General features: G+C 37.9%; 2 protein-coding genes across 5 annotated transcripts in view; both read left to right on the forward strand.

The window, feature by feature from the left end:
- Nucleotides 1–4,021, forward strand: part of LOC138011481 (phosducin-like protein) — a 10,566-nt gene extending 6,545 nt beyond the window's left edge. The window contains exons 5-8 of the mRNA XM_068858491.1: nucleotides 623–685; nucleotides 1,263–1,313; nucleotides 1,941–2,065; nucleotides 3,443–4,021. Coding sequence (XP_068714592.1) covers nucleotides 623–685; nucleotides 1,263–1,313; nucleotides 1,941–2,065; nucleotides 3,443–3,539 — 336 coding nt within the window. The 3' untranslated portion in view covers nucleotides 3,540–4,021. The remainder of the gene's footprint in view (nucleotides 1–622; nucleotides 686–1,262; nucleotides 1,314–1,940; nucleotides 2,066–3,442) is intronic.
- A 2,344-nt stretch (nucleotides 4,022–6,365) lies between these two features.
- The window catches only part of LOC138011482 (IQ motif and SEC7 domain-containing protein 1-like), a 17,594-nt gene continuing 8,959 nt past the window's right edge, over nucleotides 6,366–15,000 (forward strand). For 2 of the 4 annotated variants that reach the window (XM_068858495.1, XM_068858494.1), the window contains exons 1-9: nucleotides 6,366–6,732; nucleotides 8,433–8,511; nucleotides 8,596–9,349; nucleotides 9,952–10,117; nucleotides 13,028–13,189; nucleotides 13,831–13,912; nucleotides 14,004–14,036; nucleotides 14,455–14,617; nucleotides 14,784–14,848. In XM_068858495.1, the coding sequence (XP_068714596.1) occupies nucleotides 6,482–6,732; nucleotides 8,433–8,511; nucleotides 8,596–9,349; nucleotides 9,952–10,117; nucleotides 13,028–13,189; nucleotides 13,831–13,912; nucleotides 14,004–14,036; nucleotides 14,455–14,617; nucleotides 14,784–14,848 (1,755 nt within the window). In that variant the 5' untranslated portion in view covers nucleotides 6,366–6,481. Of the gene's footprint in view, nucleotides 6,733–8,432; nucleotides 9,350–9,951; nucleotides 10,118–13,027; nucleotides 13,190–13,830; nucleotides 13,913–14,003; nucleotides 14,037–14,454; nucleotides 14,618–14,783; nucleotides 14,849–15,000 lie in introns of all 4 variants that reach the window. The other 2 variants (XM_068858493.1, XM_068858492.1) reach the window with 1 other exon arrangement.

The following is a 15,000-nucleotide window of genomic DNA, read 5'->3' on the forward strand; positions in this document are numbered from 1 at the left end:
TGAGGTTTCGAGCATTAGCCCTTCGTCAGAGTGAATCGAGGAATTGTGGGTTACGTCTAGTTTTTATAGAAGAGTAGGAGCTACGCTATTGACGGTAACATGGCAACGTGAAAAATATTAGTTGAATGAAATTTGCTTTCTTCCAAATCAGCACCCTTCATCCTCACGGTATTAACGAACGCTTTTCATTAAACTAATATATTCTGATTTTTCTTGTTGCAATGTTACCACCAATAGCGTAGCTCCTACTCTACTATAAAAACAGGACGTAACCCACAATTCCTCGTTTCGCTCTGACAAAGGGCTATTAAACGCTTGAAACGTCAGCTTTTAGAATCTCTGTACGGTGGCCAATTTACATTATCAACTCCGTTCAACTTGATAAAACCAAACTTTTGGATACTACTTCCCCAACGACGGAGCACCACAGTTTCTTTAGAAACTACCCCCTTCATTCAGCTTGTGGAGTAATAGAGCAGGGCAAATGTGAGCATGGGGATTCACAAGTCAAGAGAAAGGAGACCCCAGTTCAAAAGGATTGCAAAAGGGGGGTTTTCACTTTTTATAAAATAATTCAACCGTGGTGCATTTTTCTGATTTCTTCTTTGAATATCATTTTTAGGATCTCCAAAGTTGCAGAACAATGAATGGCTGTCTGCAGTGCTTAGCTCAGCAGTATTCTTTAGTGAGTACACCATCTCAAAAACGTTTTTTGTGAGTCAATACCCGTTCAATGTAAGGTAGGCAGTCTTAACCTGTAATTATGTCTTGTGTTCTTAAATAGTCTCCTATGCAGCTGTTCTTTGTGTCGTCGTGCAGTGCTCCTCCCCATACAAGGAACATTGCGTGAAGACATAAAAGAATGGCTGCATAGGAGACTAGTTGCTAAGGTTTCACAAAAGAAGTAATGGGGGGCTTGTGCTGGGCACTGTTATTATTTTTTATTTAAAAAACCGAGGAAAAAGGTAAAAAAGGCAAAATAATAGCATGATATTGTGTGCTATTGTAGTGATATCATGATTGTAAAGTGGGCGGTCACCTGTGTAACCTATGCTTCCTTTGGAGCAGAAATAAAAGATGGTGGATTCACATCATGTGCATGTTTCTTTGCTGTGTATAATCCTCTGGCATCAAGGTACAGTCTGGAGTGCAGACATCACAACTGTTATTTAATTCATAGGGTTCAGCCCCTTTTGGCCGTTCTTGTAATGATTATGAAAAGGAAAGATTTCAGTCATCAGCATTATTTTTTTTTTTCAAAGGTAAAATTTTGTAAGATTGTTGCTCAGGATACTGGCATCAGCAGACATTTTGTAAGTATAAGAAGAACAGGGGTGTGATGAAGAAAAATCCCAGTCACTTCAGTTGGGTTGCCTGCTAGCACAGGTCTCTTTTCTTTTGGGTTCGCTGGGTTGACAAGCATGGGAATAGAGGCCTCTGCCATGGGTCGAAACTCACTCAGCAAACAAATCCCCATGTGATACTTCATGTTGTATAGGCTCACTTAACAACAGCGGAATTACTGTAAAGGAATACTTGGGACACAACAGGCTCAAGTCACAATCAGCAAACGTATCACAGGGCATGTGGTTTGAAGAGTGCCGTCCAAGGTTGCGAATGGCAGTTGGATCAAAGTGAGTTCCGATCCATGGCAGAGGTTTCTTTTCTGGTACGATGCAAATAGAAAAGAAACCTCTGCTTGCAGGGAACTGTTGGAAAACCCAGTGAGACTGGTGGTTAGAAGTCTTTTAGCTGGTCAAATATGCTTACTTCAGTGCTTAGCAAATTCTCTCATAAGGAGAGAGTGGCATCAAAATTTGTGGAAAGTATGTTATTTTTATTTTTATTGTTATCGTTTACAAGAAAGGAGAAGTAAAAATGGCATTTTAATATTTTGTATTATATAATAAATATTTTTATTGATATTTTTGATGCCACAGAGAAAAGAGGGTCTTCCAGCTTTACTTGTTTACAAAGGTGGGCAGGTTATTGGAAACTTTGTAAAACTTGAGGATACCTTTGGTGAGGACTTTTTTGCAGTTGATGTGGAGAGTTTCCTTATTGAGTAAGTTTAAAAAAATCACATTGCAAGCATTAATATACTTTAAAAGGCACAATGAGCACTGCCAGGTGATTTCCAGTCTGAGCAATACATGTATGTCCCAGTCTTGAGACAGAGCATAGGACTGAAACTAAGGCTTTACGGAGGGGATTTTCCCTGCCTTCTTGAAGAGTGACAATAATAAAGTAAACAATGCAAAGCCACTGTTTTCCCATCTATTAAATATTTTCTCATAATATTGTTGCAACTAATTGATTGGCTGGACTAGTTGAAGGTGTTGAAGTATTGTACATGTACTGGTAATTGCATACAAAGACCAACCTTTTTGAATTTTGATCCTGTTATTGAACGTTTTATTAATTTTGATCAAATTAAGGTAGACTGATTTTACCTCTGCAATCAAGTTACTGTTACTTACTTTTCCTGATTCAAGATTCACCAGGTCCTTATCATTACAAGAGGAAAGTGGTCACCAGAACCTACTTGAATGAACTGCTATAAAGGCACTGTTACACTTTGCAATTTCTTGTGCAACTTGTCTTGCAACGCCATTTCTACAAACGTTCTCATGTTACAAAACAAGTTGTTTTACAGGTGTCACACTGAGCAACGTGTCACGCAACTTGTCTCATTTGGATGATCACATGAGGTTAAAGGAACATTTTCATTGGCTGGTGCTGCAAACTGTTGTGACCCAAGTTTCAGGACAGATGTTACACTGTGCAATGCAGAAAAAATTTGTTGCAACGGTTACCATTGCAGAAAGTAGAACTCAATTCTACTTTCTGCAACAGTTCTGCAACTGGTCTCGCAATGTTTTTAGCCATTGCAAGGTATGTTACAATGGGCAATAACGACTCATGCAACTTGTCTCACAATCGCGTAGCGACACAAGTTACAAGAAAAATTTCACAGTGTAACAGCGCCTTAAAGAGATGAGATAGATAGTTTTAAAATTATTAATAAAATACCACATATGCAGCCAAATGGCTGAATTGCATAGGTTACAAACATTTTAAATATATATAATATGTAACAAACATTAACGCAAATAATACTTAAAAAATACAATTTTTTTTTATTACAATGATGAAAATTGTAATAGCTTCCATTAGTTCCCTATGGCTCAGCGGTAGAGCATCTGAATGCGTAATTAGAAGGTCATAGGTTGGCCAGAACCACTTTGATTTTTTCTTTACTATCCCCAAGTCTCTTCAACCCAATGAAACCTCAAACGACCCAGGTGATGAGTCTGGCATTAGCCAGAGTAAAATCTGTCAAGTCTCACTCCCAGGGATCAATGGCTTAACAATGTGACTATGTTTTGGTAATTTCTTCTTTCAACCACTTTACTTTATTTGTTTGTGTGTTTTTCCTCAGGAATGGTACTCTGACAGAGGAACTGGAATGTCAGCTAACATCAAGTATATCTTGTAAAAAGGAGGAAGAAAGTGACAGTGATTTAGATATAGATTAGATTAAATTCAGATTTTGTTAATAATTCTTCGTTTATCAGTTGACAATTTACCTACTTGTGCAAAGATGTTAATAAAATATTCCTCCTCCCAGCTTAATGTTGCAAAATGTATTATAGTAGTGTTAAGAATTTGTTCAAGAGGTTCTAGGCAAAAGGAAAATTAATTTAATTGTGCAAAAACACAAAGCATGTAATGGATGTTATAGGCAAGAATAAATATAACTATCATGCTTGGTCTGGACGAAAAATCTAGGACAAGTAAGCAGCTATTAAAATTATAATATATTATAATATAATGCTCTTGAAACCAGTTCAGATGACAATGCAATGAATTTAATAAAATATACAACATAAACAGTGAACCTCAACCTCAAACACAGCAGAGTTGTACCACAAATCAATCCAAGGAAATATGAGGTTGTCAAGACCTGTATTTTATCAGTGATTTTAAAACATTGAAATAAATTTTATTGCAAAAATGGGGGCCAGTGAATCATATCAGTCTGACTTTGGGGTCAAATATCTGTGTACCACAACAAAAATAACAAACAAATGGAAAAATGTTTACATGTGCACTAAAATGTTGAGGATGCGTAAAATGTTCATGAAAGTTTCAAACATGTAGCTAATCTGAACCCAGAGAAAATTGAAGTGCAAAAAATATTTCAGTTATGCATTTGCCAGTGAAAAAAGAGGCAGCAGTCACAACTTGTCTGGCTTTTGTGCCATTTTGCTGCACCTGTTATGAATTTTCCAGTAAATTATATTCTACCTTTGTGCATATTGTCCATACTAGCCTCATTAGCATGAACAGAATTTAATGGACACATAGTTTTTCAGTGAGTGATTAGCCCATTGACTCCCAGGGGTTCCCCATTGATGAGTAAAATCGTCTGGCGTTAGACAGAGTAAAATGCAAAGTCTGGCCGGTCTAGGCCGGTTTGGACGTCAAAGGGTTAACCCTTTGACTCCCAAGCTGGCCTAAACCGGCCATATTTAGTATTTTACTCTGTCTAACGCCAGACGATTTTACTTGTCAATTGGGAACCCCTGGGAGTCAATGGGTTAATAAGGGCATTGTGACAATATAAATGATCGTCTGCCCATTTTGGCAAACAGTCCCTTTGTATTTTCAATTTGTTCTTGGGTATTTTTTAACTTGTAGTCAAGTGAAATGCTTGCTATTACACTGATAGGAATTTTTTTTGCTTCAGTCGACAAAATGCATTTTTTTGTTTTGTTTTTTCACAGGGTACTACTGTTCTTGAGTAGGTGATGTCTGAAGTTGTGATGATAATTATTAGTATAAAATTATACTAAAACAGTGGATAGCATTGAACGTGCATGCTAATTGGCTACTCAAACTCTGGATATCCTTTGCTATTCACCTCCGAGCAATTCACGTGAAATTTGCACCCGAAATGTTGTAATCTTTGCAGGAATAAATGAGTTAAAATCATATTTTTGTGCTGTATTATCTCACTGTTTTAGTATATACTAAAACAACTATTCACCTCAGTGGAGGTGGCTATAGCCACTTCGGTGAATAGTTGTTAATTACAACATCAACATCACTGGTTATTCACATTACTCAAGACTAAAAAAACAATGGCCACATTGCAGTAAAACTTGACCTTGCATTTCTGTTTTGACTGCTACACCATCGTGTCCACCATGATCAAACTTTCTACTCAACAATGCCCTTTCCATATTCGGTGCTGATTTCAGGGTTTATTTTAGCAGTTTGTTTTACTTGTTACTTTTTTGCTTACTTTTTTAAGAGAATTAGAGTGAACTCCAGCCTTGCCTGGGAAACTGACCATTTTACAGTTCTGTGCCCTTTTACCAGGCCTTTGAATAAAAGTGAGGCTGGAGTTGACCATGCATGCTTTGATATGATGATGTAAATCATTTTGTTGTAATGCACTGATAAACTTCAAACACCCATCAGGGAAACCACGGGCATTTGAACTTTTGAAGATTGGATCGTTCAAATAGTCAGAGCCTTTGGGTCTAGAATAGGGTATCATTTTTCACGAATCTGACCAGTTGGTTGAAGAAGATTTTATCTAGACTAAGGAAACCAGGAATTGCTACTCAAAAATATAAAAAAATGAAATTGGCAAGTTTAAATTTTCATGACTCAGCCTCAACAGTGTTGATAGATGACCATCATAAAACACTACTGGATATTATTAACTGTCAAAAGTCTGGATTCAGACGGAAATTGGTGGTATTAATACTGGTTAAAACAAAACAATTTATTGTCTTGATAATGTGTATGTACGTGCTTGGCATTACTGGACAAGTATAAATAAATCATTTTTTAAGAAAGAAGTGATAGTGGTATAAGGTTTTGTTTTGGCTTTGCTTTAGACTGTACTGGTGACCTCAGTCTCTGGAAAACAGCTACTCTAGGATAGGAGTGATTTGGAGAGTTTACTCTCTTATAGGGTAGCAAAACCCAGCTGAACTAGCTCTGGTATAGGCCAAGGGTTCCAGGGTCCCAGCGGCACATCCCCACCCAGAAATTCCTAAAGTACCCCCCCCCCCCTCCCCCGGGCTTTTATTGAATTAGTTTTGCACATTTGCTCCTATACGAAATGCCCAAAGCACCACCGACATAACATCCCAAAGATTGCCCAAACCGAGATGTACGTATAGAGCTGTAAACTTACCACACCCTGAAAGAATATGCTATTCTCAAAATTCTCAAACCATCCCATCCGGCGCCCGCTCGTACCTTCCTCGCGTAGTTAACTTCCTGATCTCCGTGCAATGAAGTCCAGATTGCGATTGGTCATTAAAGGATCACGTGATATATTTCGGCCGCGAAAGTCCCACGGATTGTAAACAAAATGGCGGGGAGTTGAGGGACCGCAAATGGGTACGATGTCTGGTTCGAAAGTCCAATTTCTTGTTTTCATTCTCTTATTTTCAGGATGAGTTCTCTACAGTCAACTTTAGAAGCTTTGACAAGTGTTGACTCTTTGGTTGGTACTTTAAAAGCTTGTATTTGGAAGCAAGATAAAATAATACGAGAGCAGAAAGAAGAAATTGAAACGTTGAAGAAAATTGTGAAAGAATTGGATAAGGAACGAAGAGAACTTCGCAGCCAGATCGCAAATGAAAGAAACAATGGTTCCACTTCTATAAACACTGATGGGTCAAACGCAGCGGTTGAAAGAGACGGGTGAGGAAAGATGGCGCACTGATTTCTGAAATTAGATACTTAATTAATTAACGAGGAAATCAATGATATTATTATTTTCATCTACTGGATCAATCCTTGTGCATGAACTAACATGTTTTGAGTTTCAATTTAATTTTGTTGCGCTTTTCAAATTTTAGGTATTTGTCTAATTGTTGTTTTTTTTTGTATTGAACTCAGATTTTATGCTGTCGTCAAGTTTCGCGTTCCTCGTAAATTAACGTGTTTTTAAATGATAAGCGTATTATTGACGAAAACATTTTTAGGGTGTAAAAAGTCACACATTTTCGTTATTGATTGATGTCATGTTGTTTTTTGGCTTTAACGTGATTACTTCTCCGCTTTAAATGTAGTAAGTTTGTGGTGAAGGTTTGTGGCTTATGATCTCTTTTATCTTATACAATAGCATGAATAGTGACTTAATAAATACTTATGGTTTTATATCCTTTAAATAAACTTAACCTCTATTAATGACAATGATTACATAATTTGACTCGTTTTGTTATTTTTCAGTCTATCGAATTTTCTCATCCTTAGATGAAACTGTTAAAAACAATATTGTTTTAATAGAATGCAAAACATCATTTGCCCCTTCACAACGTGTGACCATCAAGACAATTGCTTGTGTTATGCCAAAAATAATACACCTTTATTTTAGTTTATTTCCTCCCTGCTATTTACAGATTTTGGGCAACTTCTCTAATGTAGATCAATGTGCCAGTACTAAAGAGGGCAATTTCTTTAAGAGTTGACATTTTCTTGCTTGAATGCACTCATTTTAATGAGCAAGACAAAAGATGAAGTCTCCCAAGTATCATCACATATCCAATAATTATTATTAAGGTCCTTGTAAATGATATTCTTACCAATGGTGTTATGGTTTTCTCTGAAACATTTCTCTTGTCGTCACTTGTTGGTGAATTAAAGCATTCCTCTTATAAATTAAGTTGTGTTCCTCCTTATTTTCTTACTTTTTCTCTTTTCCCAGCTAGACACAGTAACTTCCTTCGCCAACAGTCTAGCATTGTTGGCTCGAAATTTTGGACACCAGGCTGAATGGTGTTGGCCCCCCAATCACCCAATGTGAAAGGAGCCGCGAGAGAGCTATGAAGCGGCGAGAAGAGAAAAACGTCTGGTTACCTTGGACTTGAATCTCTCTTTCATGCAGATGCCAGCTTTCAAATGCATCAAATTGATAATTACAAAAGGGACCATTGGCAACTTAGCCATCACACATCCACTCGGTATTGCCAATCAAACAAACCAATCATATTGATTTCATTGTTTGTAAAAATATCAACCAATTCGAGCCTGAGGGTCAGGTCTTGACCCTGGCGTCTTCATGAAAGTTAGATTTAAGTCCAAGGTAACCAGAGGTTTCTCTCTTCTGGCTGCTCAGCGACTCATCCTTGCCACTTGATGGCTGTCTTGCAGCTCAAGAAAAACCTCTGGTACCAGGGTAAAGAGTTTTGCCACTTGCCCTGGATGTGATGGAGTGAATTAGAGTGAGCCTTACTGGTCTTACTCCACAGTGTTTTTTTCTTAATATATTGGTAGTTATGTTGGAGGAACAATAGATTTATCTTGAAAGTTCCTGTTTCATTAAACCAATATGGCTGCTGATCTCGTGAGCAAAACTGTGTGCTTTTGTACATGTAAAAAATGAACTTTTTTCTTTACAGAAATGAAGATTCTGAAGGGCCTTCAATGTCTACATCTAAAGAAAATCCTTTAAGTGAAGAAGGTGGAAGCACACTAGAGGTAAACTTTTCCCTAGAGCATCTGAAGTCCCCTGAAATTACAGTGACTACAGAGAATGGTTATCCTGTGCAATACTCACCACAGGAATCTCCAGGAGGGACACCCAAACTTGAAAGTAAGGAAACTTACAAGCCTGTGAAAAGGAATGACAGTATAACACGGCAAAAGTCATTCAATCGAAAATATGAATTAAGTCCTGACCTTCAAGACAGAAATGTGAGGATCCTTGAGCGTCAGTATGGAGGAAAAGAGACAGCTCACCAGGCAGCCAGAGTTATCCAGTCCTATTATCGCAAATACAGGATGGACAAGCAATTCAAAAGGATGCGTACATACTCTGGAAATGACTCGAATAGAAAAAAGACTAATACTGACCCTTATTCTGAAGCAAAGACTTTGAGCCCTCAACCCCGAAATGCTGGAAGTCAAGTTACACCAGTATTACGAATTAAAACGAAACCTGGTGGTGATCAAAGAGTCAAGTCAATTCTTATTATAGATAATATCAACAACCAAAGTGGAGGAGAACCGCAGATGTACACCGGCGAAGATCTGCCGACAGATCTGACTTCTATATTCACTAGACTTGAAAATAAAGACTCTGAAAATGAGCAAACACAAGCTAGAGATGAAAAGAGAGACTTGAGGCTTGCTAGTGTCACCAATGAAACAGAACACTATGTCAAAGTTGAGATTGTGGATAATGTAGGGTCTCCACCAGAAGCATTTCATGGGGATACCAATGGTAGTTGGAAAGTTCCTAATGGAGATTTAACCAGAAGACAGCGGAAAGGAACTGTTGATGAAGATGGTTCCTTATATGGGAGTGATGACTCAGGTGAGATGGGTGTTGTTGTTCAGACCTTCTTGTTTTGTGTTTGCATTGCATTACTGAATTTTGTTTGCCACTCATTCTAATAAAATCAAGATAGTATTCTAGTATACTTTCATTTTTGTCACACTTACATGTATTTGACGTGTAGTGGCTCAGTGCTTCACGCTTTATTGACAATTAAGCTGCGGATACACGAGTGTTTTCTCGCTCGCGCCAGTGATCCAATTTTTTCAAATTTTGTCACATCACCAGTGCGCGATGAAAATTGCAAGTGTAGCCACCCTTGAACCGGCAATGCAACAGCTGAAAAGAATTGCGAGAAATTCAACTCATTCATTTTCTCTGAATTTTTTTTCTGGGATTTTTTCAGCTGTCACGTCTCCAGTTTAAGGATCGCTGCACTTGCAATTTTCATCGCGCGCTGGTGACTCGACAAAATTCGAAAAAATTGCATCTCCGGCGTGAGCAAAAAACCGCTCGTGTAGCCGCGGCTTTAATTTAATTTTTTGACTACAGTTTTTTTGTCGATGATCATTTCCCAAAGTCTGATGACTCATCTGTGATTAGTCCTGATTTACACAACATTTTGTTATGCTTTTTGTAAGGCGATGACATGAGCAGAAGAGACGTGAGCAGTGTGGACAGTTATGATGGTGTCTGTGCTTCATCAGGACCACCAAGCAATGATGATGACACATTGAGCATCTACTCTGATTTTGAACTCAAACCACAGAAGCTAGAGATGAGAATTGGTATAAACCATTTTAACAGGTACACAGCAATGACAGGCTCACAGGTTCTTTGCAAGGTACCCAATTAGCTGCCTAAGAGCGCATACAGTGTTTTTGCAGAGGAGAGCTACTGTTACAGCATAGTCTTTAGTGTTGTGGACTGGTTCATGGTTGAGTGGAACATGATGAGGTTGCACTTTCTGGTTTACTGGTGTCAGTGCAGAGATGACTTCTTATGGTATTTGTTAACAGTGTCAGAGAAGCTCAATAGTTGTAGTGTAGTGGCGTGCATCTAATTTGCTTGATTGCAAGAAATTCTAGAAATATATTGAAAGTCATTTGGAAGTTTCATGTTGAAATGGGAGAATAGGAGGGGTAGAGACTAAAAATGCACCAAAGCTGGACCTAACATATTTAAGTAACAGATTGTGGAAAATAAACGGAGACTTGTTTTGATTAGTCTTTAACCTTGAACAGTGGACTGAACTCAATTAAGTACATTTGTAGTACCCGATAATACTGATGCCAGCTGTCTAGAATTCGTTGAGAGGTTCTCAGCCTCTAAAAGTATCATTAATATCTGGCTTATGTATTTATCCCTAAAGTGCCCCTTTGGCCAAAAAATCAATTCATATTTTTCTTTGGACTTCAAATCTATGTTACAGTGAGGACACTCGAACCATGACCACTTGTTATTTGTTTGTACATTTTTTTAGTGAATACAGAATGTGGGCTCCTCCTTTTGACAAGAGTATTTAATGTTTTTACACTTACAAAATGCTATACATGTAACACTATACATCATAAGAAGAGCCTTTATTTCTTAGTCATTGAAAAAAACAATGTACACAAAAATGTCAAGTGTTCACGGTTCAAGTGTCCTTACTGTAACTAAACACTAAGCGACCAAAGTTTTAAGCCTTGATAAAAAAAAACCCACCTGTTTATGTTAATGGCATTTCCTATTTAATGGTCCGCCATTGCTAACTTTAAGATCTTCAGAGAGCTGGATCAGGTCATGTACTAAAACTAGGAACACCGGAACATTCCGGAACATTCCGAAACACCCTGGAAGTAACCCAAAACCCTCCCTTTTAGCCCTTTGGCTAACCCTAGGCCTAGCTAGGCCTTAAGTTGGTTTTTAGGTCTCGGGTTAGCCAAATTGAGGGTTTTGGGTTACTTCCATCCAAGGTGTTCCTGGTTTTAGTACATGCCCTGGATCAGGGAGAAAATGACGTCAAAGGCTCACTAGTTTAAGAATGCAATGGGTGTGTATACCGCATTATTAATATGCAGCACGGGAGTTTTGGGCTTTCAGGCTTTTAAACTTGTGTTTTGTATGCATAACAAGCTGCATTCACATGCTGAAATTTTAAGCTAGTGAGCCTTTGACGTCCCTTTTCCCTGGATCCAACCCTGTGAAGTCCAATCTGTCAGTTTTGAACAGAAAGTAATGGCGGCCTGTGAAATCCAAAATGTACACTCAAAGTAAACGGCCTTTGGATAAAAATCAAAGCTTAAAATTTTGCCAGTCAGGTGTTAAGCAAACACACTGAAAAAAAAGGAAGTGATTTTTTTATCACAGGGGCACTTTAATTGTTGACCACCTTGTATAGCTAATTACTCTGTGTTTACCTCCACAACCATGTTATAGGGATTGACCCATTTCCTGGTTATTACATCTACTCTTTGCAAACTCTATACAGGTTTTTTTAATTGTACGGTAGGGTTATTGATCATTTACGTGTGGGAAGATGGGTGTACTACTAATAGTTCTTATTATACTTTATTTATGATTTATTGACGAGAGTCTCCTGCATGCAAATGGTTAAGAATGGTTATGAACCCCAACTGGCAACAAGCAACAAGTTGCCAAAATCAGAATTCTTGTTGTAAAATCCAGCCTGTGGTAGAAGTGAATTTAAGGTCTTGGTAAAGGTAAATTTGTGTCTGACTCAAATTTCTTGTTTTTGCAAATCTTGAATCAGTGGGCTGTTAAGTATATTTTCCCCCCCCCCAAAAAAAAGCTGAAAAATTTTAAAACAGTTAGAATCCCCTTTCTTTGTTTCCTGCAATAATCTGCATGCGAAAAATGATTGATACATCATGTCAATCACATGTGAAAGGATCAAGTATCAATTGACACCGTTCACGTGTGGTCTGCTACCTAAGCACAGGCCTGAAGTAAGTAAGTAAGTAATGTCGCGATTGATTGATAGGACAAACATACGTGTCCTATTTACATTGAACACTGATTGGCTCAATATAATTGGCTTTCAAATAGGGTGCGGGGTCATTCAGCAGACCATGAACTCCACGAAATCTTTAAGCTCGATTTTCTAGGGCTTTATTTTGATGCCGAAATTAAAACTTCTTGGACCTCCTGTCCTGACAGGTTTAAGATATCGCTTCCAAATTTTCTAATAGATGATTGTATTACCCCAAATGCTGTGTGAGGAATTTTTAGTTTGTCTTCAAACACTGATTTTCTGGCACTTTTTCTGCCCTATTTAAGTATGAAATGAGAGTTTAATTTATACTTCGACTTTTTTTTGCTGCCTACACATCATTTTCCTTTACCAAGAACTTAAACCTGGCACAACCAATGCAATGATCTCTGGACCAGACTACCTCCCCTCCCCAAGAAGACTAGAATTCCAACAAATTGAAGATCTCAAGAGAAGAGGGCAATCTCTTCTCAGTTATTAAAGACAAAGGCTGTAGGGTTGTCCTTTTGGTAGTGAGCTTGTGACGTTTCTCATAGTTAATTAAACGAAATATGCTGAAATTGCAGTCAGGAATTTGCATAATGACTATAAGAAATGTTGGACACTGACTTCTATGAATGTCAAATGACGTTCTCAAAAAACTTGGTAAAGACGTTTGAATGAATGAGGTCCAAACAGTGGAAATGCTACTTTTCTTTTTCCATTTTTGTTTCCTGAAACAGAAAGCCAGAAAAAGGAATAAACTACCTTGTTACTCACCAAGTCTTGGAGGATGATCCTGAAATGATAGCAAGGTTCCTTTTGACAGAGCAAGGCATCAGCAAACAGAAACTCGGAGAGTACCTTGGAAACCTACAAAATGAGTTTAACATGGAAGTATTGAAGTGAGTAATGTTGTTTTCATATAATTTTCGAAAAGCCATCCACCATTGTATCAGTGATACAAATCTGACGGGAGATGTGTGTATTAAGCCATTGACACCTCAAACGCCCTAGGACGCCCCAGTTGACAACACTTATGTCCAGGTTTGACCCTAATTAGATGCACACCCAATTTTGACATCCAACACAAAGTGTCCCTCTAAGTCTAAGCATTTGCTACCTATTTTCAACAATAAGGTTAGGGTAAAGGTTAGCGTTATTTTTAGCTTTGGGTAAATGCAGCAGTTAATCTTCACTTAAAGAGCAGCATTTGGGGGACACTTTGTGACATAAATTGTCTGTATTCTGAGACACAAGTGATGTTGAAGTTGGCTAGAAGAGCAAGGGGACACACTGTGACGCTTATTGAAATCCGTGTGCATCTAATTAGGGTCAAACCTGGACATATCTCGTTGACAAGTGAAATTGTCTGGCGTTAGAGTAAAATCTGTGAAGTCTTAATTACTCCCAGGGGTCAACAAGTTAAAACATTTTTGATTTTTATATTGGATGATTTGTTGACCAGCTGTTGACTCTCAACCAATGAATTGTGTAATTAGGGCATTGCTAGGGTCAGATTTTTAACCATGTCTTCAAATTCTAGGTGCTTTGTTCAAGCACTAGACTTAACAGGAATGGAAGTCGATGAAGCTCTCAGACTCTTCCAAACTCGCTTCATTTTGCCCGTAAGTTATCCACCTGTACCTTTCAGATTTTACAGGTAAAATCTTTGCTTTCTATTTGTTTGTAAAGCAAATTTTGTTATTAATATTTCAGGGTGAAGCCCAAAAAATTGAGCGACTCATGCAGGTGGGTTGAATCAACCAAATTCAGCTTAATTACATTGAAATGGCTAGTTTTTAAGGTGTCCATTGCTATATGCTATCCCGTAATTGGATTATCAAGTCAAGCATTTTAAGAATGGAAAACGTAATGCATGATAGATATTACTAGAACAGATTGTTCAGCTGAATTTGTAGAGCACTGGATTACTGTTTAGTCATGGTTGAAGGTTCAATTACTACTGCACTCTTAAGACCAACACCCAGCATTAAAAATAGTGTGCTTTCTGTGTTCAAAATTGCTTTAATGCAGATTAGCATACATTGGTTCACGACCTTTGTGTCCTTTGGTAGTGACAGCAGAAAGAAGGTTTTTCCAGAGAAATTATCGTCTTAAGAAATTGTTGCAAATTATCAACCTAATCCATTCTTCTCCTTGATTCTAGGAGTTTGCCGAGCAGTACGTGAGCTGTAATCCATCCTCAGAGCAGGGTGCAGTTGATGCTATTCTTATTTTATCGTTTGCCATTGTGATGTTAAATACTGACCTGCACAGTCCAAATGTCAAAAGGCGCATGACTGAAGAGCAATTCATCAATAACTTAAAAGGTACATAATTTAGTTATTATAAGTTTTTGTGAAGGTCCTAGCTCACATCATTTCCTATTTTCAGAGTTGTTGCATTACAATGGTTAGTGTGCCCAAGTGGGCAGCAGGTAAGGAAAATGTTGCCCTTTAAAATTTGACTTGGAATTGGTTTTTTTTTCCTTGTCAGGTACAAACAATGGTGGAGACTTTCCAGAAGAAAGCCTGCTAGGAATCTACAGCAGAATAAAAAAGGTTTGGATTTGTAATTTGATTAGGATTTGTTATTTTCATTTTCAATATTGGAAGGATTTTTACTGGGTATTCTATCAAGAATGGTATTGAAAGTAAAGTTACACACCATCATTTAAACACAGTACAGTGTCATTCAAATATCGTGTGTATGT

The sequence above is a fragment of the Montipora foliosa genome, chromosome 7, assembly GCF_036669935.1.
Source record: "Montipora foliosa isolate CH-2021 chromosome 7, ASM3666993v2, whole genome shotgun sequence".
Taxonomy (NCBI): Eukaryota; Metazoa; Cnidaria; class Anthozoa; order Scleractinia; family Acroporidae; genus Montipora; species Montipora foliosa.